Source organism: Salmo salar, chromosome 04, assembly GCF_965601325.2.
Source record: "Salmo salar chromosome 04, fSalSal1, whole genome shotgun sequence".
Lineage (NCBI taxonomy): Eukaryota > Metazoa > Chordata > Actinopteri > Salmoniformes > Salmonidae > Salmo > Salmo salar.
This window is the reverse complement of record NC_138294.1, coordinates 24,167,386-24,195,346: the sequence shown is the minus strand read 5'-3', so window position 1 is coordinate 24,195,346 and position 27,961 is coordinate 24,167,386. Positions and strand designations below refer to the sequence as shown.

At 44.9% G+C, this 27,961-nt stretch overlaps 1 protein-coding gene and 1 long non-coding RNA gene across 3 annotated transcripts in view; one reads left to right on the top strand and one right to left on the bottom strand.

The window, feature by feature from the left end:
* LOC106602487 (uncharacterized) overlaps nt 1–7,546 on the top strand; it is a 41,182-nt gene extending 33,636 nt beyond the window's left edge. For both annotated transcript variants that reach the window (XM_082974195.1, XM_045717549.2), the window contains exon 6: nt 5,543–7,546. In XM_082974195.1, the coding sequence (XP_082830321.1) occupies nt 5,543–6,471 (929 nt within the window). In that variant the 3' untranslated portion in view covers nt 6,472–7,546. The remainder of the gene's footprint in view (nt 1–5,542) is intronic.
* LOC145878613 (uncharacterized) lies at nt 77–11,446 on the bottom strand. The gene is made up of 2 exons (XR_014392106.1): nt 10,936–11,446; nt 77–10,275 (listed from the first exon to the last, which is right to left on the bottom strand). It is a non-coding gene; the product is annotated as an uncharacterized LOC145878613 (long non-coding RNA).
* Between the last annotated feature and the right edge of the window lie 16,515 nt (nt 11,447–27,961).

The following is a 27,961-nucleotide window of genomic DNA, read 5'->3' as shown; positions in this document are numbered from 1 at the left end:
AGGAGTGGCTTCGTAATGTTGGGTTCGCGTCAATTCGAATCTGGTATCAGAACAAAAATAGTCAGCACAGAGTAACTTTGATTTCTTTGTACTTTAATTAATGCAAACACTTGAATGGTAAATATGATGTTCGTATATACGGGCTCACTGTGACACCACGCAGGGCAGACAGAGAACTGGAATGACATCACAAGTTTTTCTTTAAATACTTCTTGACAGACTTAGTTCCCTCTCCCTGAGGGCCTGTCATAGTAGAGGCTTGGGTGTGGTTTAGACTTACTCCAGCCTATCGTTGGCGTGCAGGCTGGTCCCAGCCTCTAGACGCATCTTTGTTGCCAAGCATAGTTGTCTTCTAGCTTATCTTCGTGTGTGTGTGTACCCGAGAGTCAGACACCCAAGGACAGTGCCTGTTCTTATGCCACAGCCATTTTCCCCTCTATCAGTTCCTCACATACACCTGTCCTTGAGCGGCCCCACAACCAGGCATTGTGTGTGTCACAAGTCTACTCAGCCAACACTCCAGTAACCCTCCAGTTAGTCACACATTATTATATATAGCTCAATCCATGTTGGTACAATACAAACCTGTTATGTTTAACATTAATTTACTCATAACCTATGCATCACATTTAGTTTAAGAAAATATAACCCAACAGTAAGAAGCATTTCAAGATCCTGGAGTGGCCTAGCCAGTCTCCAGATCTCAACCCCATAGAAAATCTTTGGAGGGAGTTGAAAGTCCGTGTTGCCCAGCGACAGCCCCAAAACATCACTGCTCTAGAGGAGACCTGCATGGAGGAATGGGCCAAAATACCAGCAACAGTGTGTGAAAACCTTGTGAAGACTTACAGAAAACGTTTGACCTGTGTCATTGCCAACAAAGGGTATATAACAAAGTATTGAGATAAACTTTCGTGATTGACCAAATACTTATTTTCCACCATAATTTGCAAATAAATTCATAAAAAAATCCTACAATGTGATTTTCTGGATTTTTTTTTCTCATTTTGTCTGTCATAGTTGAAGTGTACCTATGAATTACAGGCCTCTCATCTTTTTAAGTAGGAGAACTTGCACAATTGGTGGCTGACTAAATACTTTTTTGCCCCACTGTATAGCCTACATACAGTAATAGATCTTCAAATGTGAATAGTAATACATATAGCCTACATACAATAGAATAGTGATGCACCTGGTTATTATTCTTCATTTATACAATGAAACCAAGGAATGATTCACACTACTAAAACAAACAATTGGAAAACGAGACTTGCGTTGCACCAAATAAACTGTCCCATAGTGGTAGAGCGTGCTCACCCTCTGGACGTTGTGTGCTTTAGTTTGTATTTGTTCTCATAAGTTCCCTAATCACAAACAATTAGTTATGCTTCAATTTGCTAGAAGAAAATGAGTAAAGCGGTTAAGAAAGCGGTTAAGAAAGCGACCGAGACGACGATGTGTACATTCCCCCAGTCATGCAGTTATACTATTTCTCTGAAAGATACTCACGATTTATGTGTATTTTGTCTCGGCTTGGAGCATGCTCAGGTGGCCCTCGCTCGAACCAGTCTGTGTGCGCATTGCCACATACTGCGTGCAAACTCCCTGGAAAGACCTGTCGCACTCTTGAGGAAGCTTGGAGTTACCGATGGCAACTTTCCTTTCCCGGATGCCGGTACTCGCCTGGGACTGAGGTGCAGGAAGCAGAGAGAGACTTGGGGCTTTGGTGGAACTAGCCTCCCAGCTAGGAGGTAGTGAGCTGGCTGGTTTGTCTCCCATGACATACAGGGCACAGGTTCGGATGATTACTTGGTGTTCTGGACGCTCCAGGAGTTTCTCAGAAGAGGACTTAGTTCCGGGACAGCCACCCCCTAACGCTAAGTGTGTAGCGGGGGAAACCCTGGTATCCAACACATTGTTCATAGAATTGTGCTGCAGGGTGGCTATACATTTGGAGTTGAAGTGGCCATGTTCACACCCGCGGCAGAAGTCATCAAGTTTCGGTGGGAAGTACCTGCCCCCTGTGGTTGCCACAGTCGAGCACCACCTACCCCTGTTTCTGGATTTCGAAGAATTTACGACAACCTGGTCCAACCCGCATTCAGCTAAGCTGATGCTGCATGGTATGCCCCCTTCATGGATCTGGAGGGGATGGATTGGACGGGGCTGGTGCGCACGCCTCCAGTTTATAGCAAGCTACCTGGCTACCTAGCCTGTTGGATAACAAGGGTGTGGCTAATACAGATCCTACTCTCCCTAACAAGCGCTGGTGTTTTTCAGCTGCTCAGCTTGATAAGATGTATCGTGCAGAGGGGGTGGCTGATCTCTGTCGTCTGTAGCTGTACTGCAGATCTACCAGAAAGAGTTGCTGCCGGATTGGGCACTTCTTTGGCCGCAGGAGAGCCCCATGCAGAGCTCCTGGATGAGATTTGTTACGGCTGACTTCATTCTGTGCACGTCCCGGTGCACCGTTATGGCACTCGGGAAGAGCAGGGGCGCTACTGTGGTGGCACACTGTCGTCTTTGACGTTTTCAGATAGAGAGGGACAGACAAATGTCCTCCGGGGTTGTCCGGTTCGGCCCTGGAGGCCATGCACACCTGGTTCAAGGCCAGAAGGAAGAGGAGCAGGGCACTTTTCTCCCTCTGAAGTCCTTTGGGGATGCTGGGCCTGCTAAGCGGGCTGTCCTGGGGGCCCAGCCCAGCACAAGGTCAGACTGGCTTGATTGCCAGACGCAACGTCAGTCTGCCTGCCAGGGGTGACATGGTCCTGCCACGGCGCGGGGAAGGATACCTCAGGCAAATGTTTCCACCTAAACACATTGTTTCAACCCCATTTGTGTGTTAAGAGTGTTGTGTATTCCACATGTGAGTTCAATAAAACATGTTCCTCCACAGTCAGAAACAAGTTTGTTGAGAGTGGTGGAAACTTATTTTTCCCAGGCCACTACTGGGGGCGTCATGCCCCCTCAGATGGCACTTTACAGGAGACTCGCTACCAACTCCAAGCAATGGCGCACGTGCACTGTCACCCTGGGTCATGCGAACAGTGACTACAGGCTACAATTCTTTGTACGAATCCCCCCCGCGTTTTGCGGCGTCATCACTTCAACTGTTCTCCAGGCCTCAGTGCCAGAATTAAGGGAGGAAATATCCTTCCTGCTCCAGGCTGTTACGGTCTATACGTCACATAAAGTTCCCGAGGTTCCATTTCGAGGCTATAACCTACAAGTTTTTGGTACTCCCGTTCGGCTTGTCCTTCTCGCCTCGTCTTTTCACAGGTGGTGGAGGCAGCTCTGGTACCCATCAGGGGCTGAGTGTGTTGGCCTATCTGGACGATGGCTGATAGCAGTCAAAGGAACAAGCAGTGTTACCCACATCGAAGCTAGTTAGACTCATCCTTAAATTGTGCTTTTCTATCCCCGGAGAGGGTGTTCGGGTTCCAGCTCTGTCTGGCCCAATTTTGGTTTGGGTGCACAGTACGTTTTCGTAAGTTTCATCTGCCTACTGGGGATGATGGCTTCTATGATGGTGGTCATTCCCTCTGGATTATTATTGATGCAGCTGTTCCAGTGCTGAGTCCAAGTAACGCGCTTTGATGCATCTCGTCACCTAAACCGGTCAATTCCGGTGTCCCCGACATGCCTTCGGGCACTGGCCCAGTGGAGGGATCCCCAGCTACTGTCGCAAGGGGTTCTCATGGGCCTGGTGTTGTCCCACAAGGTGGTCACAAAAGACTTATCCCCCCAGGGGTTGATGACGGTGTCATAGAGCCCGGCATATCAATTACCTGTAACTTCTGACAGTGTACTTGGCACTCAAGAGTGGAGACTAGGACCATCGTAGATTTTTATGCATCGCCAGAAAACGCACCTTGTCGTCTAGTTCTCTCATTGAGGGACCAGAGTGCCCAGTTGGAAGCGATCGCTCTGGTGCACCAGTGGCCTCACCCTCCTTTACGCATTTCCACCAGTGGTTCTGGTTCAGCACACGTTGGAGAGGGTGCGCCGGGAGGACTTACCATTGATTCTTGTGGCTCCCTGTTGGCCCAGGCAGCCTTGGTTTTGCAGACATCATTCACCTTTTAGGTGGGGACCTGTGGCAACTCCCGTTGCGCAGGGAATTATTGTCTCAGGCGCACAGGCAGGTTTAGCGCGTGAGGCCGGATATTCAGTTCCAATGGGCCTGGCCCCTGAGAGGGCCAATCTGATGGCTAGAGGTTTACCGTCAAATGTTATTGCTACCATTAGTCTGCAAGGGCGCCCTCCACGACAGGGCTGTATGCGTGTAAGTGGTAAGCGTTTGAGCTATGGGGCCAAGATAAAGGACTTGTTCCTTATCAGTGCTCTTGGAGGGACATCCTTATGTTCCTGCATGAGCTTTTCGAGCAGGGGCGGGCATCCTCAACATTTAAGTGTACATGGTCGCTATCTCAGCGTATCATTTGGGAATTGACGGAGCCTCACCAGGGGCCCACCCCCTGATTGTGCGGTTCCTGAAAGGTGTACAACGTCTCAGACCGGTCTCTAAACCTATTGCGCCCACATGGGACTTGGCTCTGGTTTTAGAGGCACTATGTGCTGCCCTCTGAGCCTCTGGAGTCAGTGGATCTGAAGATCCTCGCCTACAAAAGGTCTCTGCTCATGGCTTTGGCCTCAGTTAAACTTGTTGGACTTCCACACGTTATCCGTACACTCTTCCTGGACTCAGTTCACCCTGGGCGACTAAGGTGACAATGTGGCCTTCGTCCCGAAAGTCATGTCCTTTAGCTTTAGAGCTATTTCCCTTTTTGCCTCCTCGTTTTGCTTCTGAAGAGCAAAAGAGGTTACATGTCCGGTGTGTGCTTTACGCACGTACTTTGAACTGACCTGGGATATCCGGTTATGTGACCAGCTTTTTGTATGTGTTGCTAATCCAGCTCGCGGCAAGGCGCTCTCTAAGCAGAGTCTCTCCCACTGGGTTGTGGAGGCTATCTCCCTGGCATATAGCGGCAAGTGTTACCTAGCTGTGGCAGCTCCCACTTCACAAGGGGTCTGGCAGCGTCTTGGGCGTTGTTTAAAAGGTTGACTAGAGGAGATATTAATGCTTTGGCGAGTTGGGCATCACCACGCACGTGATATTTTATTGCTTGGATGTCACAGCTCCCAGTGTAGCCCACAGTGTGCTTACGGCTGGGACAGGAAGTAACCAGGCAGCGCGCTGTGTGCGCAATACCCAGGTCTGGGTGGTCTGCCATGAGATGTTTAATTTAGTATCCGTTGGGTTCTGCTTGGGGCGTGATTATATTTCCCCATAGTATGTTATACTGAAGTGGACTGACTGAAAGGGAACGTAATGTTATGACTATAATACTGTTCCCCGAAGGAGAGAAATTATGTACAACACCTGTTTGGCCCCGCGTCACCTGTTTCTGGGCTCGATAAAGAGCGGTATTAAATGGAAGGAATCAATCCAGTTTCACTCCTACAGGGAACAGTAGTTATAGTCACAACTTTGTTTTCTCTGCCATGTTTGTAAAAGCATTTTTTTTACTTCTTCCTGCAGGTGGTTGGCTGGAGGCTAACAGAGGAGACTGGACGGACATTTTGGATTCCCAGACCGATGCAGTTAAGGGCCCAGGGGAGAACGTCACTGAGCAGGCCAGGACCAGAGGTGACATAGTAGATGTCTGTGGATGGGACAGCGTCCTCAACTCTGGGCCTGGGATCAACACTGTTAACTACAACCAGAAACAGACAGCCAAACACAAAACCACAACTGAATTTAGTCTCCATGACAACAGACTGGCTGAGACCACAGCGAGGCGTAGATTTGGTCAGCGGGGACGGGGAGGTGTCTGTATGAGAACACACACAGACTCGGCTAGCGATGCTCCGTCCTGCTCCTATAGTTGTGATTCAGAGAGACTGATGGAACCTCAGGTTAACCCCACAACAGGTGCTGCCTTCAACCTGCCTTCTATTGGATCTATCAACTGGAACATGGACCCTGCCACAACACAAACACTCCCTGGCCTTCATCCTCCTCACACTCTCCTAATGTTAAACCAGACCTCAGACAATGCTTCAACACTAAATGACTACACAAGCCCATTGACAAATGACAGTAGTAGAGACGGAATCAGTAAAAAGAAGCGCTTCCCGTGTTCGTTCTGTGGGAAAGCTTTCAGTTCCCCCAAACAGGTGGAGATCCACCAGAGGGTACACACGGGGGAGAAACCGTTCGGCTGCCACCTGTGCCGGGCCCATTTCTCCCGATCGACCCACCTGAAGAGGCACCAGAGGGTCCACACAGGGGAGAAACCCTACAGCTGCCCCCAGTGTGAGAAGAGGTTCTCCCACCAGCACCATCTGAAAATCCACCTGAATGTCCATACGGGAGAATGGCCATTTGCCTGTACGCACTGTGGAAAGAGGTTCTCACAGAGGAGCTACCTCAGGACACACCAGCAGAAAAACCATTCCACTCTATAACATAGAAAGTAACCATTCCACTCGATAGCTTCTGACATTTAGATCAACCCCTGCATTAAAGACAAAGATGAATTTTCAGTGTTGTCAGCAGAAAAGATCCACAGATGCCTTTGGAATAACGGGAGTAACAGATTTCAGTGTTGAATATCCCTGGGTAGAATATTGTATCCAGAGGTCTGTTACATATTGTTTGTACTGTGTAGGTTATATGATGTTCACAAATGTCTATTTCTTTGCTTCCATTCAACTACTTACACTGAACAAAAATATAAATGCAACAATTTCAAAGAGTCATAGGTCATATAAGGAAATATGTAAATTTAAATAAATAAATTAGGCCCGATGAATGGATTTCACATGACGGGGCAGGGGTGCAGCCATGGATGGGCCTGAGAGGGCATAGGCCCACCCACTGGGGAGCCAGGCCCAGGTAATCAGAATGAGTTTTTCCCCACAAAAGGGCTTTATTACAGACAGAAACACTCATCAGTTTCATCAGCTTTCCAGGTGGCAGTTCTCAGACTATCCCGCATGTGAAGAAGCCAGATGTGTAGGTCCTGGGCTGGCAATGTTTACACGTGGTTTTCGGTTGTGAGGCCGGTTGGACGTACTGCTAAATTCTCTAAAACAACGTTGGATGCGGCATATGGTAGAGAAATGAACATTCAATTATCTGGCAACAGCTCTGGTTTACATTCCTGCAGTCAGCATGCCAATCGCACTCCCCCTCAAAGATTTTGACATCTGTGGCGGTGTGACAAAACTGCACATTTTAGAGTGGCCTTTAATTGTCCCCAGCACAAGGTGCACCTTTGTAATGATCATTCTATTTAATCAGATTCTTGATATGCCTCACCTGTCAGGTGGATGGATTATCTTGGCAAAGGAGAAATGCTCACTGACAGGGATGTAAACAATTTGTGCACAACATTTTTGACAAATAAGCTTTTTGTGCATAAGGACAATATCAGGGAGCTTTTATTTCAGCTCATGAAACATGGGACCAACACATTGCAATGTTCATATGGTGTATTTAAAATGCTTATTTTTAATAAAAACAAAATGGAACTTCTAAGACTTTGAATGAGGCTCTCTTTAGCAGTGGTGGAAAAAGTACCCAAAGGTCATACTGTAGTAAAAGTAAAGCTACCTTAATAGAACATTTATCAAGTGAAAGTCACACACTAAAATACTACTTGAGTAAAAGTCTAAAAGTATTTGGTTTTAAATATACTTTAAGTATCAAAAGTAATTTACAAACAAAGCATGTGTTTAGTGAGTCCACCAGGGATGTTCTCTTGTTAAGTGTGTGAATTAGGCAATTTTCCTGTCCTGCTAAGCATTCAAAATGTAGCGAGTACTTTTGGGTGTCAAGAGAAAATGTATGGAGTAAAAAGTACATTTATTTTCTTTAGGAATGTAGTGGAGTAAAAGTAGTCAAAAATATAAATAGTACAGATAACCCAAAAAACTACTTAAGCAGTACTTTCAAGTAGTTTTACTTAAGTACTTTACACTACTGCTCTTTTACTATACATTACATCTGATCTCACCCTATTCTGCATACACCCAACAGCGCTTTTTAACCATTACATTTAAGGCCTACAAATCAAATGTTATGTCACATAAAATGTGCTTTGTGACTAACAGTGAAATGCTTACTTACGGGCCCTTCCCATGCAGAGAGAAAAATGTACAAATAAAAGATAATAACATGAGGAATAAATTCACAATGAGTAGCGATAACTTTGCTATATACATGGGGTACAAGTACCGAGTCAATGTGCAGGGGTACGTGGTAATATCAGTCTTATTGCTTGGGGGTAGAAGTGTTCAGGGTCCTGTGGAGGTGTTCACAATATACAGTGCATTCGGAAAGTATTCAGACCCCTTGACTTTTTTCCACATTTTGTTATTTACAGCTTTATTCTTAAATTGATGAAATAAAAATCCTCATCAATCAACACACAATAGCCCGTGATGACAAAGCGATCGCAGGTTTTTAGAAATGTTAGCCAACTTATTAAAAATAGAAAAACATGAATACCTCATTTACATAAGTATTCAGACCCTTTTGCTATGAGACTCGAAATTGAGCTCAGTTGTATCCTGTTTCCATTTGATCATCCTTGATGTTTCAACAACTTGGAGTCCACCTGTTGTAAATTCAATTGATTGGACAAGATTTGGAAAGGCACACACCTGTCTATATAAGATCCCACAGATGACCTTGCATGTCAGAGCAAAATCAACCCATGAGGTCAAATGAATTGTCCGTAGAGCTCAGAGACAGGATTGTGTCGAGGCAAAAAATGTCTGCAGCATTGCAGGTCCCCACAGTGGCCTCCATCATTCTTAAATGGAAGAAGTTGGGAACCACCAAGACTCTTCCTAGGGCTGGCCGCCCGACCAAACTGAGCAATAAGGGGAGAAGGGTCTTGGTCAGGGAAGTGAACAAGAACCCGATGGTCACTCTGACTGAGTTCCAGAGTTCCTCTGTGGAGACGAGAGAACCTTCCAGAAGGACAACCATCTCTGCAGCCCTCCACCATTCAGGCCTTTATGGTAGAGTGTACAGACAGAAGCCACTCCTCAAAAGTAAAAGGCACATGACAGCCCGCTTGGAGTTTGCCAAAAGGCACCTAAAGGACTCTCAGATCATTAGAAACCAGATTCTCTGGTCAGATTAAACCAAGATTTAAACTCTTTGGCCTGAATGCCAAGTGTCACATCTGGAAGAAACCTGTCACCATCCCTACGGTGAAGCATGGTGGTGGCAGCATCATGCTGTGGGGATGTTTTTCAGCGGCAGGGACTGGTTGTCTAGTCGGGATCGAGGGAAAGATGAATGGAGCAAAGTACAGAAAGATCCTTGATGAAAACCTGCTCCAGAGTGTTCAGGACCTCAGACTGGAGCGAAGGTTCACCTTCCAACAGGACAACGACCCTAAGCACAGAGCCAAGACAACGCAGGAGTGGCTTCAGCACAAGTCTCTGAATGTCCTTGATTGGCCAAGCCAGGGCCCGGACTTCAACCCAATCGAACATCTCTGGAGAGACCTGAAAATAGCGGTGCAGCAACGCTCCCCATCCAACCTGACAGCGCTTGAGAGGATCTGCTGAAAAGAATGGTAGAAACTCCCCAAATACAGGTGTGCCAAGTTTGTAGCGTCATACCCAAAAACACTTGAGGCTGCAATCACTGCCAAATGTGCTTCAACAAAGTACTGAGTAAAAGGTCTGAATACTTATGTAAATGTGATTTCAGTTTTTTATTTTTAATACATTTGCAAGGAGTCTGAAACACCTACTGTACACTTCAAAATAGTTTAGTCAGGTTTGTCTGATGAATTTTTACTTATCATAGCTGACTTATATTTACCCACATCATATACATGTCCACCATGATGGGTTTAACAACTATGAAGTCACTCTGTAACTACAGTACAGGACTCAAATGTAGTGGGGATAGGTAAACAGTCCATGTTGAATGTGTTTATTATCTGTGTGTGCGTTCTATCACGTGCAAGTAAATTGACGATTTTAATTGGCTGATGCACATTGTGACAGAGCAACTGTTTTGAATTTAAACTGTTTCTAATGTTCACGAGTATGGCCCATTCATCATTAAAGTGTGTATTTCCTGTGTGTGCATGTGTCTGTATGTCTGTGTAATCTGTATCACCTGTCTCTTCCAGGAGGAGGAGGGTCCAGAGGTGCTGCTGGTGAAGGAGGAGGGGTGTGAGGAGGGTCTGGGGAACCCTGAGGGGACCATGGTCATGGAGGACAACCAGACTACACCTCCTGAAACCACAGAGGAACCAGCTGAGCAGCACAGGACCACACACAGTCTCACTGAGGTGAGTCCACTGTGAACTATTGTCTGAATGGTATTAGATCAAATGAAATTGTATTTGTCACATGCGCCGAATACAACAGTGACATTTTTAGTTACAAGCCCTTAACCAACAATGCAGTTTTAATAAAAAAGTGTTAAAGTATTTACTAAATAAACTTAAGTGAACAGTAAATAAATACGAAAAAAACAAGAAAATGGAAACATAAATAATTAATGAGCAACAAAATAACAATAACAAGGCTATATACAGAGGGTAACGGTACAGAGTCAATGCACGGGGGCACTGGTTAGTCGGGGTATTTGAGGTAATATTTTGGTAGAGGTAAAGTGACTGCATAGATAATAAACAGAGAGTAGCAGCAGTGTAAAAATGGGGAGTGTTCAATGCATTTGGTAGCCATTTGATTAGATGTTTAGGAGTCTTCTGGCTTGGGTTAGGGCTGGGCGATATGGCCAAAATCTCATATCCTGATAGGTCATTTCGTATCCCGATAACGATACATATCACGATATACACATTTTCTGTAAATTCAATGAATAAATAATTTATATAAAATAAGCACATTTAAAGGCCTATTTCTTATTACATTTTGAATTATACGCACCAACTCACGAAACCCCCGTTTCTCGACCGTGTAAATTGGGGCCATGTCTTTGCAGATGTAAGTTGTAACGGCAGCTGTTATCTCCTTCCATCTTCGTGATTCTTTGCCATATGGTGTGCCGCGGTCAAAAGCCTCTTGCAACATCTGAGTCTGGGGTTTGTTTTGAGCACTCGACTGTACTTTTTTGGGTCTCATCCGTAGACTCTCCGTGCTGTTTCACATGATTCTTGGGTAGGTGGTAAAAGAGGTTAATGGTGTTTGAGCTTGTTTGTCGTGACCGGCCTGCGGCATATTTTGCGGAGGGCGGTTTTCTGGTCCGTGTCAGACTTTTCATACCCAAACCACGTCTATGCAACCGAAGTTGCCCTCTTTTAGGTACGGTCTCCGCGCTCTGTGTCGCGTTCACTCTCCTCCATGTTTGTTTGTTTTGCAAATTTCCTTCCGCATGGCAAAGCGACGTCCAATTGACCAAAAATATTGCCGTAAAGAGTGCGATTTGCGACACAACGAAATAAACGATAGAGCATAAAATGAATTGATAGACGCCCCAGATCATAATTTATTTTGTTTTAAGTCTGGGACTATGCCTTTGAATTATCAAACCATTTTAATGAGTGTCATGCAATTAAATCAACTAACAATTTTGCATAGTACTCATAGCAGTCCTTCATTGCCCAATCAGAAGATGCTCATAGCAGATTTCTTGATCCAACATCCTCTCAATCTGTACCTCTTCCAGTCAGTAGACATGGAGGATGGGAAGCCTGATCTGCTGCTGGTCAAAGAGGAGACAATAGAAGATGGACCTGTGAGCATTGATCTGCTGAGTGGACTAAAGATGGGGGAGCAAGTTAAGGGAGAAATACATATAGCCTACATACAGTAATAGATCTTCAATGTGAATAGTAATACATATAGCCTACATACAGTAATAGATATTCAATGGGAATAGTAATACATATAGCCTACATACAGTAATAGACCTTCAATGTGAATAGTAATACATATAGCCTACATACAATAATAGAATAGTGATGCACCTGGTTATTATTCTTCATTTATACAATGAAACCAATACAACTTATGCTTATATACAAAAACACATATTATAATGTATGAACTTGACCAGGTAATTGACAAAAAAAATGAATGAGTTTCCCTTCATCAACTTTGGTTCAACATACTATGTGGGGAGTCGCACTCTCGCGTCTTCGGTTGAAGATCTACAATCACGCCTGACAAGGCCAATGAAATACGTGCCTCGCTGGAAGCCCTGCCTTCCACAGGTGATAAGCATGAGGCACAGATTCCTTCCTTCAATTATTCTGCTCTTCACCTCGGTGTGAACAGGAATGATTCACACTACTAAAACAAACAATTGGAAAACAAGACTTACGTTGCACCAACTAAACTGTCCCATAGTGGTAGAGCGCGCTCACCCCCTGGACGTTGTGTGCTTTAATTTGTATTTGTTCTCATAAGTTTCCTAATCACAAACAATTAGTTATGCTTCAATTTGCTAGAAGAAAATGAGTAAAGCGGTTAAGAAAGCGACCGAGACGACGATGTGTACATTCCCCCAGTCATGCAGTTATACTATTTCTCTGAAAGATACTCACGATTTATGTGTATTTTGTCTCTGCTTGGAGCACGCTCAGGTGGCCCTCGCTCGAACCAGTCCGTGTGCGCATTGCCACATACTGGGTGCAAACTCCTTGGTAAGACGCGTCGCACTCTTGAGGAAGCTTGGAGTTACCAATGGCAACTTTCCTTTCCCGGATGCCGGTACCTCGCCTGGGACTGAGGTGCAAGAAGCAGAGAGAGACTTGGGGCTTTGGTGGAACAAGCCTCCCAGCTAGGAGGTAGTGAGCTGGCTGGTTTGTCTCCCATGATGACATACAGGGCACAGGTTCGGATGATTACTTGGTGTTCTGGATGCTCCAGGAGTTTCTCGGAAGAGGACTTAGTTCCGGGACAGCCACCCCCTAACGCTACGTGAGTAGCGGGGGAAACCCTGGTATCCAACACATTGTTCATAGAATTGTGCTGCAGGGTGGCTATACATTTGGAGTTGAAGTGGCCATGTTCACACCCGTGGCAGAAGTCATCAAGGTTCGGTGGGAAGTACCTGCCCCCTGTGGCTGCCACAGTCAAGTACCACCTACCCCTGTTTATGGATTTTCGAAGAATTTACGACAACCTGGTCCAACCCGCATTCAGCTAAGCTGATGCTGCATGGTATGCCCCCTTCATGGATCTGGAGGGGATGGATTGGACGGGGCTGTTGCACACACCTCCAGTTTATAGCAAGCTACCTGGCTACCTAGCCTGTTGGATAACAAGGGTGTGGCTAATACAGATCCTACACTCCCTAACAAGCACTGTTGTTTTTCAGCTGCTCAGCTGGATAAGATGTATCGTGCAGAGGGGGTGGCTGATCTCTGTCGTCTGTAGCTGTACTGCAGATCTACCAGAAAGAGTTGCTGCCGGACTGGGCACTTCTTTGGCCGCAGGAGAGCCCCATGCAGAGCTCCTGGATGAGATTTGTTACGGCTGACTTCATTCTGTGCACGTCCCGGTGCACCGTTATGGCACTCGGGAAGAGCAGGGGCGCTACTGTGGTGGCACACTGTCGTCTTTGACGTTTTCAGATAGAGAGGGACAGACAAATGTCCTCCGAGGTTGTCCGGTTCGGCCCTGGAGGCCATGCACACCTGGTTCAAGGCCAGAAGGAAGAGGAGCAGTGCGCTTTTCTCCCTCTGAAGTCCTTTGGGGATGCTGGGCCTGCTAAGTGGGCTGTCCTGGGGGCCCGGCCCAGCACAAGGTCAGACTGGCTTGATTGCCAGACGCAACGTCAGTCTGCCTGCCAGGGGTGACATGGTCCTGCCACGGCGCGGGGAAGGATACCTCAGGCAAATGTTTCCACCTAAACACATTGTTTCAACCCCATTGTTTGTGAGTTTCAAGAGTGTTGTGTATTCCACATGTGAGTTCAATAAAACATGTTCCTCCACAGTCAGACACAAGTTTGTTGAGAGTGGTGGAAACGTATTTTTCCCAGGCCACTACTGGGGGTGTCATGCCCCCTCAGATGGCACTTTACAGGAGACTCGCTGCCAATTCCAACCAATGGTGCACATGTGCACTGTCATCCTGGGTCATGCGAACAGTGACTACAGGCTACAATTCTTTGTACGAATCCCCCCCGTGTTTTGCGGCGTCATCACGTCAACTGTTCTCCTGGCCTTAGTGCCAGTATTAAGGGAGGAAATATCCTTCCTGCTCCAGAATAGGCAAAACGAGTGGTTTATCTGTTGGAAGGTCAGGACAACTGGTACTGTACAGACTACTGTACAGGAATTGGGGTTGGCCAGATAGAAGTGCTTAGCCAACCCACCTCGGTTCACCTTAACTCCTGATGAGTACCAGTGTTATAGATACACAAATGGCACCGAGAACTTAGATGATTTTAATGGCTGAAAGTAATCGTAATGTGACTGAATTAGGTTTGAAAGATAAATAGAAAATGCTTAACCTCACAGCACCTATAACTGATGAAGGGTGGGCTAGTACCAGCAAAGGATGCATACGACAGAAATGACCACAAAGGGTGGTTAGGAGCTTGCGCCCTGGGGTTATAGGTCCAACCAAGTCAAGTTAGTCATCAGAGGCCAGTTTTAAGAGGCTAAAGTAGGCACTGGAGGAGTTTTGACCAGGATGGGAGTAGCTTTGTCTAGATGGATGCTATTGGCATCCTCAGGGAAGTTCCAGATGAATACAAAGCTATGAATCAAATATGTGAAGGTTTTAACACTACATTATTTTGGTGGGGGACAATAAATAAAAATGTGGATTGGATTAATGACTTAATATTTTATAATCATCAGAGATTCATGAATGAAACCGGGGATGCAGTAAAGAGGTTCTCTGACCAATTATCCGCCACCTCCCTCATGACCTGGTAAAATAGATTGACTCTCGATATGTTATTGGCAGAAGAGGGCGGTGTAGGTAGAATGATTAGGTTCATTGCTGTACGTACATTCCTGATAACACAGCTCATGTTTGGGAAATGGAAAATGGAAAAGTGTTGTAAGAACTGTATTATGGGCTGCTTTCACCTGTATGAGTGTGTTTGTGTTGTGTGGTTGTTGTTTGGTCCCGTGTGCGAGAGGTCTCATTTCCAGGGTTCTGGAGAGATTGATAACGGAGCAGATGAGCAACCGGAATGATGCCTTTGATGGAAGTGACCCCAGAGGACACTGAATCCAGCTCGGGGCAAAAGATGGGTCTGTCTGAGGACGATCCTTGGTTTGCTGTTGAGGAAGTGGTTGAATAAAGCCTATCCGAAATGTTCTCATATGTGTTGAATGTAGCGGCAGGTGGATGTGAAGGTTTTAAGTTCTGGGACAAAGAGTCTGTCCCACACATGTTAGGTGTAGCCACTGACGCAAGAAGGTCTTATTTTTATACGTTTTTTAAATAATAATGTTCTGAATTTATCCTGTGTACTATTTGTCTTTCCTTATGTGAAGGTTTGAAGTTCCTGGGTGGCTGGTAGTCAACCTAGTACAATTTAGGTGTAGCTGGAGGACTGAAGGTTTTTTGTTATCGTTATTGCCTATTAATAAAAGTGTATGTATTGTATTTTAGTGAGTGACACCCTAGTGGGTGTCAAAAGGGGGAATCCTAAATTTCTCAAAAATTTCTTACTGGGAAATGTTCACACCCAGTGGGTGTGAAAAGGGGGATTGTTGGGTTATATTTTCTTAAACTAGTTGTGGTGCATAACTTATGAAAACTAATGCTAAACATAAGAGGTTTATATTATATTAACATAGATTGAGCAACATATAATAGACATGACTAACGGGAGGGTTGCTGACTAGTAGTGTAGGCTGAGTAGACTCGTGACACACACACACAATGCCTGGTTGTGGGGCCGCTCAAGGACAGGTGTATGTGAGGAACTAATAGAGGGGAGAATGGCTGTGGCATAAGAACAGGCACTGTCCTTGGGTGTCTGACTCTCGGGTACACACACGAAGATAAGCTAGAAGACAACTATGCTTGGCAACAAAGATGCGTCTAGAGGCTGGGACCAGCCTGCATGCCATCGATAGGCTGGAGTAAGTCTAAACCACACCCAAGCCTCTACTATGACAGGCCCTCAGGGAGAGGGAACTAAGTCTGTCAAGAAGTATTTAAAGAAAAACTTGTGATGTCATTCCAGTTCTCTGTCTGCCCTGCGTGGTGTCACAGTGAGCCCGTATATACGAACTTCATATTTACCATTTAAATGTTTGCTTCATTAAATACATAACTAAAGGAATTCTATTGAGTTAACTGTTTTATTCCAATACCAGAATCGAATTGACGCAACCCGACAAACTGTATGGTTTTTCATGCTCAAATAGCCTCCATCATGGAGGTAGCGAATTCAGCCGTAGCAGAGATCTGTAAACTCGTAGACGACGACTATGCAGTGTTTCGTTTGGAAATAACTCAAAGCCAGAAAGAAAACAGGACATTGCGGAGGAAACTACAGCTACAGGAACTGAAGGTGGCACGGGAGCGCGTCCTCGCCAGTCGTCCTAGTAGTGTCAAGATCCTCTACCGATACAGAGGAACGGCAAGAGGTACATTTTGCAGAAGGCAAGGGCTATGCCCCTTTCTTTCCCCTCTGTGCATGGGTTCAGATGTGTTATCTAGAATTGGGTTTTGTTACATTTTTGGATAGTATCCAATACTACCCCAGATTATCTAGCTTTTTGGGGGGTTTAGCTTCTTTTTTTTACCAGGTGAAGAACAAATTCATCTTGCACAAAGACTCATATTCTAACCAAATTCTTGATTTACTGAGTTTGCTATTATCATACTCAATTAAAATAATGTGATGCATGGAACATAATCAATTCAGCAATAGTATATCAAGAAGTTATGAGAAGTGTTACCTTGCCAATTGTAGACTGTACAATATAGCGTTGCACATTGGCAGCACCTAACTTAACCAACCCATTTTCCCCAATAACTCTCTTAGGTGAAGGACGTCTCACTGGAAGCCAAAGGAGCTTTGTGAAGCCAGCGGAACACAATACATTGAGAGATGACCAACCAATCACTGTTGATGAGGGGAGTGGAACCTCAACCCAGCATGTTATCGTGATAGAGGTTTGTTTCATGGTGACATTGAAAATGGCACTTCATAAAATTTTGTCTGTTTATTTCAGAAAGGCTCCTCTTAACTATTAATTTGCTTACATGTGCATCCTCAGGATGTGAGAGCCCTACGACGTTGTTATCCAATTCCACTGTACCGGTAATAACCTCCTCTCTTTTTGTGTCAGTCAGCAGAGGCTGCAGATTCTGGGGGCAAGCAGGAGAAGACTGAAGGAGAGGAGAACTCACGACACAGCAGAGACATCCAGACAGGCGCAGCGGCTGGAGTGGCGCTCCCTGTAGCCACGGAGGACCTCGCCACCTCCGTCTCGCCACAGGCCATAACTCGATGCAGCATCATGGAGGTCAGTGGAACGCCGAACGCCATCCTCAAGTCAGCGACAGATACAAAGACTGTAACAGACAGGCTCTTACACACAGGATCTGACCATCGATCAGACCCAGAGAGACTAGGGCTCAGGCCACTGGGCTCTCCTACTGTTCCCGGCTCAGAATACCTACCTGTATTTTACCAGAGCCATAGGATGGTTCATTCCTGTGGAGATGGTGACACGTTAGACACTGGCAGTGATGATGCGTCTTGTTCTTACACAACAGAAATGGACCCTGGCAACATATCCTTCGGTTTAGAGAGACAGACTGATCTGTCTAGTGGGGACTGGAACCAGTACAGTAGTAGTGTGTACTCTGAATGGTGCCTAGATAAGGGGAGGTTATAGTCGTAGATGAGGTGACTGTGAAAGTGGAGGGCGACGCTCCTCTGACATGGAATGTAGACGAGTCTCACTCAGGAGAAGGACACTCACAAGGTAGAGATTTCTTAGATTATAGGGAACGCTTAGAGACAAATCCAAATGTCTCAACCCACTCCCCTTGCCCCCAGAAGGTGGAGATCCACCAGAGGGTGCACACAGGGGTGAAATCCTTCAGTTGTACCCAGTGTCACATGCGCTTCGCCCAGGCTGGTGACCTGAAGAGGCACCAGAGGGTCCACACAGGGGAGAAATCCTACAGCTGCCCCCAGTGTGAGAAGAGGTTCTCCCGCCAACACCAGCTGAAGATGCACCTGAAGGTCCACACGGGAGAAAGGCCGTTTGCTTGTACGCGTCGCAGTAAGAGTTTTTCAGAGAGGAGCTACCTCAGGATACACCAGCAGAAAAACCATTCCACTCTATAATATATAAAGTAACCATTCCACCCGATAGCTTCTAACGTTTAGATCAAACCCCGCATTAAAGACAAAGATTAATTTTAATTGTTGTCAACAGAAAGATCCACAGATGCATTTGGAAAAAACGAGAGTAACACATTTCAGTGTTGAATTTTCCTGGGTAGAATATTGTATCCAGACATTGTGTGATTTATATAAGGCTTACAGTATATAAGCCTAAAAAGTCTGTTACATATTGTGTTTGTACTTTGTAAGTCAAGGGTCTCTTGTAGGTTTTCGCTCCAACCCTACTTGTATCGAGCCTGGTTCAGCTTATCAACCAGCTAATTATTAGAATCAGGAGCGCTAGATTAGGGTTGGAGTGAACCTACAGGACAATAGCTCTCCAGGAACAGGTTTGGAGAGTCCTGGTGTAGGCTATATGATGTTCCCAAATTACTATAAAAAATCCCAAGACACTTTTAATGAGAAAATGTATGCAGTTTATCAAGTTCATGCAGATTTTTAGTTGAGATGTGTATTTGTGGTTTTCATATGGAGTATTTAAAATGCGTTTGTTTAATAAACACAAAATGGGACATCTCATTCTAAGACTTTCATTATTCTTTTTAGACAGTACTTCTGAAAGTAGCCCACGAGCCAAAAGTGGTCCCCGAAAATTGCGTACTACCTCACATGACCTAAAGTAAGTGGACACCTGCTCGTCGAACATCTCATTCCAAAATCATGGGCATTAATATGGAGTTGGTCCCCCCTTTGCTGCTATAGCAGCCTCTACTCTTCTGGGAAGGCTTTCCATGTTGGAACATTGCTGCGGGGACTTAATTCCATTCACCTGCAAGCATTAGTGAGGTCGGGCACTGATGTTTGGCAATTAGGCCTGGCTCGCAGTCTGTGTTCCAATTCATCCCAAAGGTGTTCAATGGGGTTGAGTTCAGGGCTCTGTGCAGGCAGGTCAAGTTCTTCCACACCGATCTTGACAAACCATTTCTGTATGGATCTCGCTTTGTGCATGGGGGCATTGTCATTCTGAAATAGGAAAGGGCCTTCTCCAAACTGTTGCCACAAATTTGGAAGCACAGAAGAATGTAGAATGTCATTGTGCTGTAACGTTAAAATTTACGTTCACCGGAACTAAGGGGCCTAGCCCGAGCCATGAAAATCAGCCACAGACCATTATTCCTTCTCCACCAAACTTTACAGTTGGCACTATGCAATGGGGCAGGTAGCTTTCTCCTGGCATCTGTCAAACACAGATTCGTTCCGTTTGACTATTAGATGGTGAAGCCTAATTCATCACTCCAGAGAACCCGTTTCCACTGCTCCAGAGTCCAATGGCAGCGAGCTTTACACCACTCCACTCCAGCCAATGCTTGGCATAGTGCATGGTATCTTAGGCTTGTGTGTGGCTGCTCGGTCATGGAAACCCATTTCATGAAGCTCCCGACGAACAGTTCTTGTGTTGATGTTGCTTCCAGAGGCAATTTGGAACTCGGTAGTGAGTGTTGCAACCAAGTACAGACAATTTTTATGCGCTTCAGCACTCAGCGGCCCCGTCCTGTGAGCTTGTGTGGCCTACCACTTCACGGCTGAGCCGTTATTGCTCCTAGACATTTCCACTTCACAATAACAGCACTTACTGTTGGCCCGGGGCATCTCGAGCAGGGCAGAAATTTTACAAACTGACTTGTTGGAAAGCTGGCATCCTATGACGGTGCCACAATGAAAGTCACTGAGCTCTTCAGTAAGGCCATTCTACTGCCAATGTTTGTTTTATGGAGATTGCATGGCTGCGTGCTCGATTTTATACACCTGTCAGCAACGGGTGTTGCTGAAATAACCAAATCCACTCATTTGAAGGGGTGTCCACATACTTTTGTATATATAGTGCATGTTCAATTCACGTCATTGCGCTCTCTCTTGCTCTGCTGTGTGTGATTCTTGCTACGTTGAGGGAGTGAATGTCATTGGCTGGAACTTGAATTGCTAGGGGGCTGTTCCGTGTGGGGGGAAGTGTGGGGGGAAATGTAGGGAAAATGGCGCAGCACAGCTTCCAGAAAACTGTTTGTTGCTTTCAAACTAGGGATTTCGTAACTGAGGTAAGACAGTAACTGATCTCACCCTATTCTGCATCCCGACAGCGCTTTATAACCAATATACATTAAATATACCTACACGCGCACACACACACTAACAAACACCTACTGTACAAGTCAAAATAGTTTAGTCAGGTCTGTCTGACTTTTGACTTATCATAGCTGACTATTTACCCACATCATATTTATATCCACCATGATGGATTTAACAACAATGAAGTAATTCTGTAACTACAGTATAGAACTCAAACATAGTGGGGATGGGTAAACACTCCATGTTGAAAGTGTGTTGATTATCTGTGTGTACGTACCTGAGGGAGAGGTGTTCTATGTAATCTGTATCACATCTCTCTTCCAGGAGGAGGAGGGTCCTGAGGTGCTGTTGGTGAATGAGGAGGGGTATGAGGGTCTGGGTAACCCTGAGGGGACCATTGTCAGGGAGGACAACCAGACTATACCTCCTCCTGTACCCACAGAGGAACCAGCTGAGCAGCACAGGACCACACACAGTCTCACTGAGGTGAGCCCACTGTGAAATACTGTCTGCATTGTATTAGGTCAGGGCCCGTATACACAAAGCCTCAGAGTAGGAGTGCTGGTCTAGGATCAGTTTAGCCTTTTAGATCATAATGAATAAGACTATGAAGACAGGCGGGGAACTGATCCTCGATTAGCAATTTGTGGATATAGGCCCAGGTCTTGATACATTTATCTTAAGTGTGGGACCATGCCCTTGAATTATCAATCCATTAAAGAGTGTCAAGTAATCAAATCAACTAACACATTTGCGTAATACTCATAGCAATCCCTCATTGCCCAATCAGAAGATGCTCCATAGCAGGGTGCTCATATCATATTTCTTGATCCAACATCCTCTCACTCTGTATCTCTTACAGTCAGTAGACATGGAGGATGGGAAGCCTGATCTGCTACTAGTCAAAGAGGAGACAATAGAAGATGGACCAGAGAGCATTGATCTGCTGAGTGGACTAAAGATGGGGGAGCAAGGTAAGGGAGTAATAATATGGTCTACATACAGTAATAGATCTTCAATGTGAATAGTAAAGTAAGGGTAAGGTAAGGGAGACATACATATACAGAACTTAATATACAGTGCCTTCAGAAAGTATTCATACCCCTTGACTTATTCCACATCTACACACAATACCCCATAATGACAAAGTGAAAACATGTGTTTTAGTATTTTCTTCACATTTATTGAAAGAGAAATACAGAAATCTAATTTTACATAAGTATTCACACCCCTTTTGCTATGACACTCCAAATTGAGTTCAGGTGCATCCAATTTCCTTCGATCATCCTTGAGATGTCACTACAACATGATTGGAGTACACCTGTGGCCAATTCAATTGTTTGGACATGATTTAGAAAGACACACACCTATCTATATACACTGAGTGTACAAAACATTAGGAACACCTTCCTAATACTGAGTTGCACCCCATTTTGCCCTCAGAACAGCCTCAATTTGTCAGGGCATGGACTCTACAAGGTGTCGAAAGCGTTCCACAGGGATGCTGGCCCATGTTGACTCCAATGCTTCCCACAGTTGTATCAAGTTGGCTGGTAGTGGATCTCTACTCTGAATAGCTTGTTCTATCTCATCCCACAGATGCTCAATTGGATTGAGATCTGGTGACTGGGCAGGCCACTGCAGTAAGCTGAATTCACTGTCATGTTCGTGGAACCATTCCTGGACAATCCTAGCCTTGTGGCATGGGGCATTATCCTGCTGGAAATGAAGGGATGCACCTGATTGGCTATGATGTTCAGATATCCTGTGGCATTCAAACGTTGCTCCACTTTTATCAAGTGCCCAAATGTGTGCCATGAAAACACACCATCACACCACCACCAGTCTGCAATGTTGACACGCGGTATGATGGATGCATGTACTCGTGGTTTTCTCCGTAAGCTAGTCCTCTCATCAGTGTAAAACAGCAGGAACCAGGGATTCATCAGACCAGGCAATGTTTTTCCACTTCTCCAGTGTCCAGTGTTTTCGTTCCTTGCCGCACTGCAGCCGCAGTTATTCGTTTTTTGCTGAAAGAAATGTAACTCTGTAAGGTTGTCGGCTGCCATAACCCCTTTGTGTCAAGGTACTATGAGTTGTGCATTATTTTATGGGTCTTTGGGCACTGATGTTGTACTGGAGTGTCAGTTGACTAACTGTAGCCCGTCTGTTTCTCTGCACAATTTGTGTCAGCCTCCTTTGTCCTCTTTCATCAATGACCCGTTTTCGAACAATGGCCTGTCATTGGCTGGATGTCCTTTTGGGTGGTGGACCATTCTTGATACACACACAAACTGCTGAGTGTGAAAAGCCCAGCAGCGTTGCAGTTCTTGACACACTCAAACCAGTGCGCCTGGCACCTACTACCATACACCGTTCAAAGGCACTTAAATCTTTTCTTGCCCATTAACCCTCTGAATGGCACACATACACAATTCATGTCTCAAGGCTTAAAAATCCTTCTTTAACCTGTCTCCTCCCCTTCATTTACACTGATTGAAGTGGATTAAACTGGTGACATCAATAAGGGATAATTGCTTTCACCTGGTCAGTCCATGTCATGGAAACAGGTGTTCCTAATGTTTTGTACACTCAGTGTAAGGTCCCATAGTTGACAGTGCATGTCAGAGCAGAAACTATACCATGACGCCCAAGGAATGGTCTGTAGATCTCCAAGATAGAATTGTGATGAGGCGTATCTGGGGAAGGTTATAAAACAGTTTCTAGAGTGTTGAACGTTTCCAAGAGCACATATGGAAGTACCCAGACTCTGCCTAGAACTGGCCGTCCAACCAAACTGAGCAACCATGCAAGAAGGACCTTGTTCAGAGAGGTGACCAAGAACCCAATGACCACTCTGACAGAGCTACAGAGTTATTTGGCTGAGATGGGAGAACATGCCAGAAGGACAACAGTCTCTACAGGACTTCACCAATCTGGGCTTTAATGGAGAGTGGCCAGAAGGAAGCCACTCCTGAGAAAAAGGCACATGATAGCACACCTGGAGTTGGCAAAAAGGCATGTGAAAGACTGAGATTCTGTGGTCTGATGAGACAAAAATATGTTACTCTTTGGCCTGAATGCAAAGCGCTATGTTTGGAGAAAACCAGGCACAACTCTTCCCCCCTCTAACACCATCGCTACCGTGAAGCATGGTGGTGGCAGCGTCATGCTATGGTGATGCTTTTTAGCGACAGGGACTGGGAGACTGGTAAGGATAGAGAAAACAATAAATGGAGCCAAATACAGGCAAATCCTTGATGAGAACCTGCTTCAGAATGCAAACAACCTTAGATTTACGTTCCAACAGGACAATGACTACAAGCTTTCAGCCAAAACAACGCTGTAATGGCTTCAGAACAAGAATGTGAATGTCCTTGATTGAATCACATTTGAAAATCTGTGTTAAGACTTGAAGATTGCTGTTCACCGCCGCTCCCCATCTAACTTAACAGAGCTTTAGAAGATCTACAAGGAAGAATGGGGGAAATCCCCAAATCCAGATGTGCAAAGCTGATACAGACCTACCCAAGACGACTCAAAACTGTAATCGTCGCCAAAGGTGCTTATACAAAATATTGACTCAGGTGTGAATACTTCTGTAAATGAGATTTTTGTATTTCATTTTCAAAACATTTGCAAACAGTTTTCATTTTGTCATTCATTATGAGGTATTGTGTATAGATGGGTGAGAGAAAAAAAATCTATTAAAGCATTTTGAATTCAGGCTGTAACACAACAAAATGTGGAATAAGACAAGCGGTATGAATACTTTCTGTAGAGTATGGCACTTGCACAGTCATGGTTGTGGGTTCAATTCCCGGAGCCACCCGTACATAAATTGTATGCACGAATGACTAAGTCGCTTTGGATAAAAGCGTCTGCTAAATGTCATTTATTATTATTATTATTATATTACTAATGGGCATACAATGAAATCAATAAAATTTGTTTAGATACTAAAACAAACAATGTATGAACTTTACCATTGACAACTGCATATGTAGAGTTCTCTGCCATGTTTAAGTATTTTTTTTAAATTAAACCTCTTCCTGCAGGTGGTTGGCTGGAGGCTAAAAGAAGAGACTGGGCGGCCATCTTGGATTCCCAGACCCAGACGGATGCAGCCCAGGGGACAACATCACTGAGCAGGCCAGGACCAGAGGTGACATAGTGGAGGTCAGTGGATGAGACAGCATCCTCAACTCTGGTCTGGGTATCAACACCACAACCAGAAACAGTGGAACACAAACAACAACTGAACATAATCTCCATGACGACAGGCTGAGACCAGTGCGAGGAGTAGATTTTGTCTGTGGGGACGGGGAGGTGTCCATATGCAGGGGGAGAGAGCAGACACAGACTCGGTTAGCGATGCTCCATCCTGCTCCTATAGTTGTGATTCAGAGAGACTGATGGCGCCTCAGGTTAACCCCCTAACAGGTGCTGCCTTCAGCCTGCCTTCTATAGGATCTATCAACTGGAACATGGACCCTGCGACAACACAGACACTCCCTGGACTTCGTCCTCCTCACACTCTCCTTATGTTAAACCAGACCTCAGACAATGCCAGTGCTTCAACACCAAATTGCTACACAAATTAAAGTAGTAGTAATGCTATCAGTAGATTCAGTGGCAAAGAGAAGCGCTTCCCGTGTTCATTCTGTGGGAAAGCTTTCAGTTTCCCCAAACAGGTGGAGATCCACCAGAGGATGCATACAGGGGAGAAACCGTTCAGCTGCCATCTGTGCTGGGCCAATTTCTCCCACTTGTCCAACCTGACAAGGCACCAGAGAGTCCACACAGGGGAGAAATCCTACAGCTGCCCCAGTATGAGAACAGGTTCTCCCACCAGCTGAAGATGCACCTGGAGAGAGGCCGTTCATCTGTACGCACTGCAGGAAAAGGTTCTCAGAGAGGAGATACCTCAGGATACACCAGCAGAAAACGCACATGGCCCATGTATAGTTACATGAAGTTCTCAGTCACTGCGATGGATTTCAGTCATATGGATTCTGGTTTAGAGATGACATAGCCTAATACAGACAGAAGCATGTCTGTTCTACGAAATATATTCCCAAATATAGAATTTTCACTGTTAAACTGTGTGCACTGAACTGACATGCATGATTGTTGATGACACTCCAATGTTCAGATGGAAAAGGAATTCAATGGTCTGTAAAGGGCACCACAGCAGCGTTCAACTCAGTGGTGTGTAACTTACTGTAGCTGCTGGCAAAGTAATTCAACGCCTCTACTTTATCACTCAGGATGTTACTTTCCAGTGCTACAATTTTTTTTCTATGTAATGTTATTGTTCAAACCAAATCAGACAGCCCAATAGTAGAATAGTGTACCTATTCAGTGCTTACTTTGTAAATCAGGAGGTGCTGGAACAAAGTGAGCCCTAGAGGGGGGTGACTTGGGGAGTTCTGAGGTACTAGAACGCATGAGAAAAAAAATCACCTTTATAATAAAGCGTTGCATGCATATCATCGCATTTGAGAAGTGGCATAGAGCAGTAGAGTAGAGGCACTTACAGAAGTTTCACACATGGGGAACATTTTTAGTAGCCTAGGGTTCGGGAAAATGTTGGCCTTTTTATAAACGCATTTCATGCAATTATACATCATTTATATGACTGGAGAATTTGGCAGAATCTTTTTTAATACTGCACAAATTATCGAAATGCCAGGCTACTTTGTCACTGACAAACCGAGAATCTGAGATCAATAAAAACAACCTTGTCTTGAATCCGTCAATAGACTAGGTCTAGGTGTGTGGAGACATATTGTACACTACAATATGAGGAAATTATAGTCCTAAAAATGCTTTCCAGTTTAACTGACTCACCCAATGATGCGCAGCTTACTCGCTGATGATTGTCTATGCGCTCATGCCGAAAGTCTTTTGTAAAAACTATATTTGGAAGTTGATCAAATATTTTGGTAATCTACAGCTTAGAGATTAGTCTTCTCTTTTCAGCAGGAGCCATTGCTTTCCAACCTGTGCTTTCCCTCGATTGTATTTGAAATATTGCTTAAGGCCTGTTTTGTGTGCCTGCTGATTTTTCACTGACAGATTTTCTGCGCGTTCCCGACTATAGTCTATTCCTTGTTATTGGGCTACAATCCACAGACAGCTAGGCTATTTAAAAAAGAAGCCATTGATCCTCTGTTGCTAAATTATTGTAATTATCATGGTGTAGTAGGCTATTCTGAATGATTTCATTTATTTCTGAACAGACGGCAATAATTCTATAACTTTGACAAATGTATTTCAATTTATTAGTGTTGCTGCAGCTCCTCCAGAACCCTTCGCACGGTTATGATTCTATAAGGAAATAAATGATGAAGTGCAACGCTGGAGAGATGAGTTGCAGGCTCATGTCGATCAGAGGGCGAGAGGTCATAGAAAGTGAATCTCACTCTAGTTATGTGAGAGATACAGGCGCGCTTCTCACATAGCCACCGCCTCGGGTTGGTCTCAAACATAGGTTACAATGTTGCACAAACTCTAAACCTGGGCCGGCCCAACCCAAATCAACTCTTAGAATATTAGACCCGTGCTGAAAATCTACTTTTTCACATTACGTTTTTTTGTGGGGGCAGGAGAATAAACAATGGCAACAGAGAGAGAGAGAGAGAGAGAGAAATCCAGGGCAAAAGAGGTACCGGATCCTGCCAAATAGGTTCCGGAACAAAACAGTCCAAAACGGAGAGGTGCCGGATCCTGTTCCTGCAGGAACATCTGTTTACCTTGTTGTGTTCTGATTCAGAGGGGTTGGGTTAAATACCACATTTTCAGTTGAATTCATTCAGTTGTACAACTGACTAGGTATATCCCCCTTTCCCTTCCCTTTCTATGCGAGATAAATATTCCTCCTCGAGGCTCATTCAAGTTTTAAGAGCAATAGGAGGGCCACATGTATTCTGACAAGCAGTCAATGCACAACAATTCTTAATGCAATCGCGGGAAAACACTTTTGAAAGCAGTTTTGTCAAATGTATTTTCAAAGCAGTTTTGGCATTTGTTGAAAAATGCTTCAGCGTATGTACATTTTATAGCCACATCTGATAGCATAGGCTAAATGCATGGTTAAATACAGTGCATTCGGAAAGTATTCAGACCCCTTGACCTTTTCCACATTTTGTTAACAGCCTTATTCTAAAATTGACTAAATTGTTTTCTCCCTAATTCATCTACACACAATACCCTATAATGACAAAGCAAAAACTGTTGTTTTTAAAAAAAAATATTTGCAAATTTATAAAAACAAATACAAAGAAACTGACCCTTTACTCAGTACTTTGTTGAAGCACCTTTGGCAGCACCTCACGGCCGGATGTGATACAGCCTGGATTCGAACCAGTGCTTAGGGTCGTTGTCCTGTTGGAAGGTAAACCTTCGCCCCAGTCTGCATGATGCTGCCACTAACATGCTTCACCATAGGGTTGGTGCCAGGTTTCCTCCAGATGCTTGGCATTCAGGCCAAAGAGTTCAATCTTGGGTTCATCAGACCAGAGAATCTTGTTTCTCATGGTC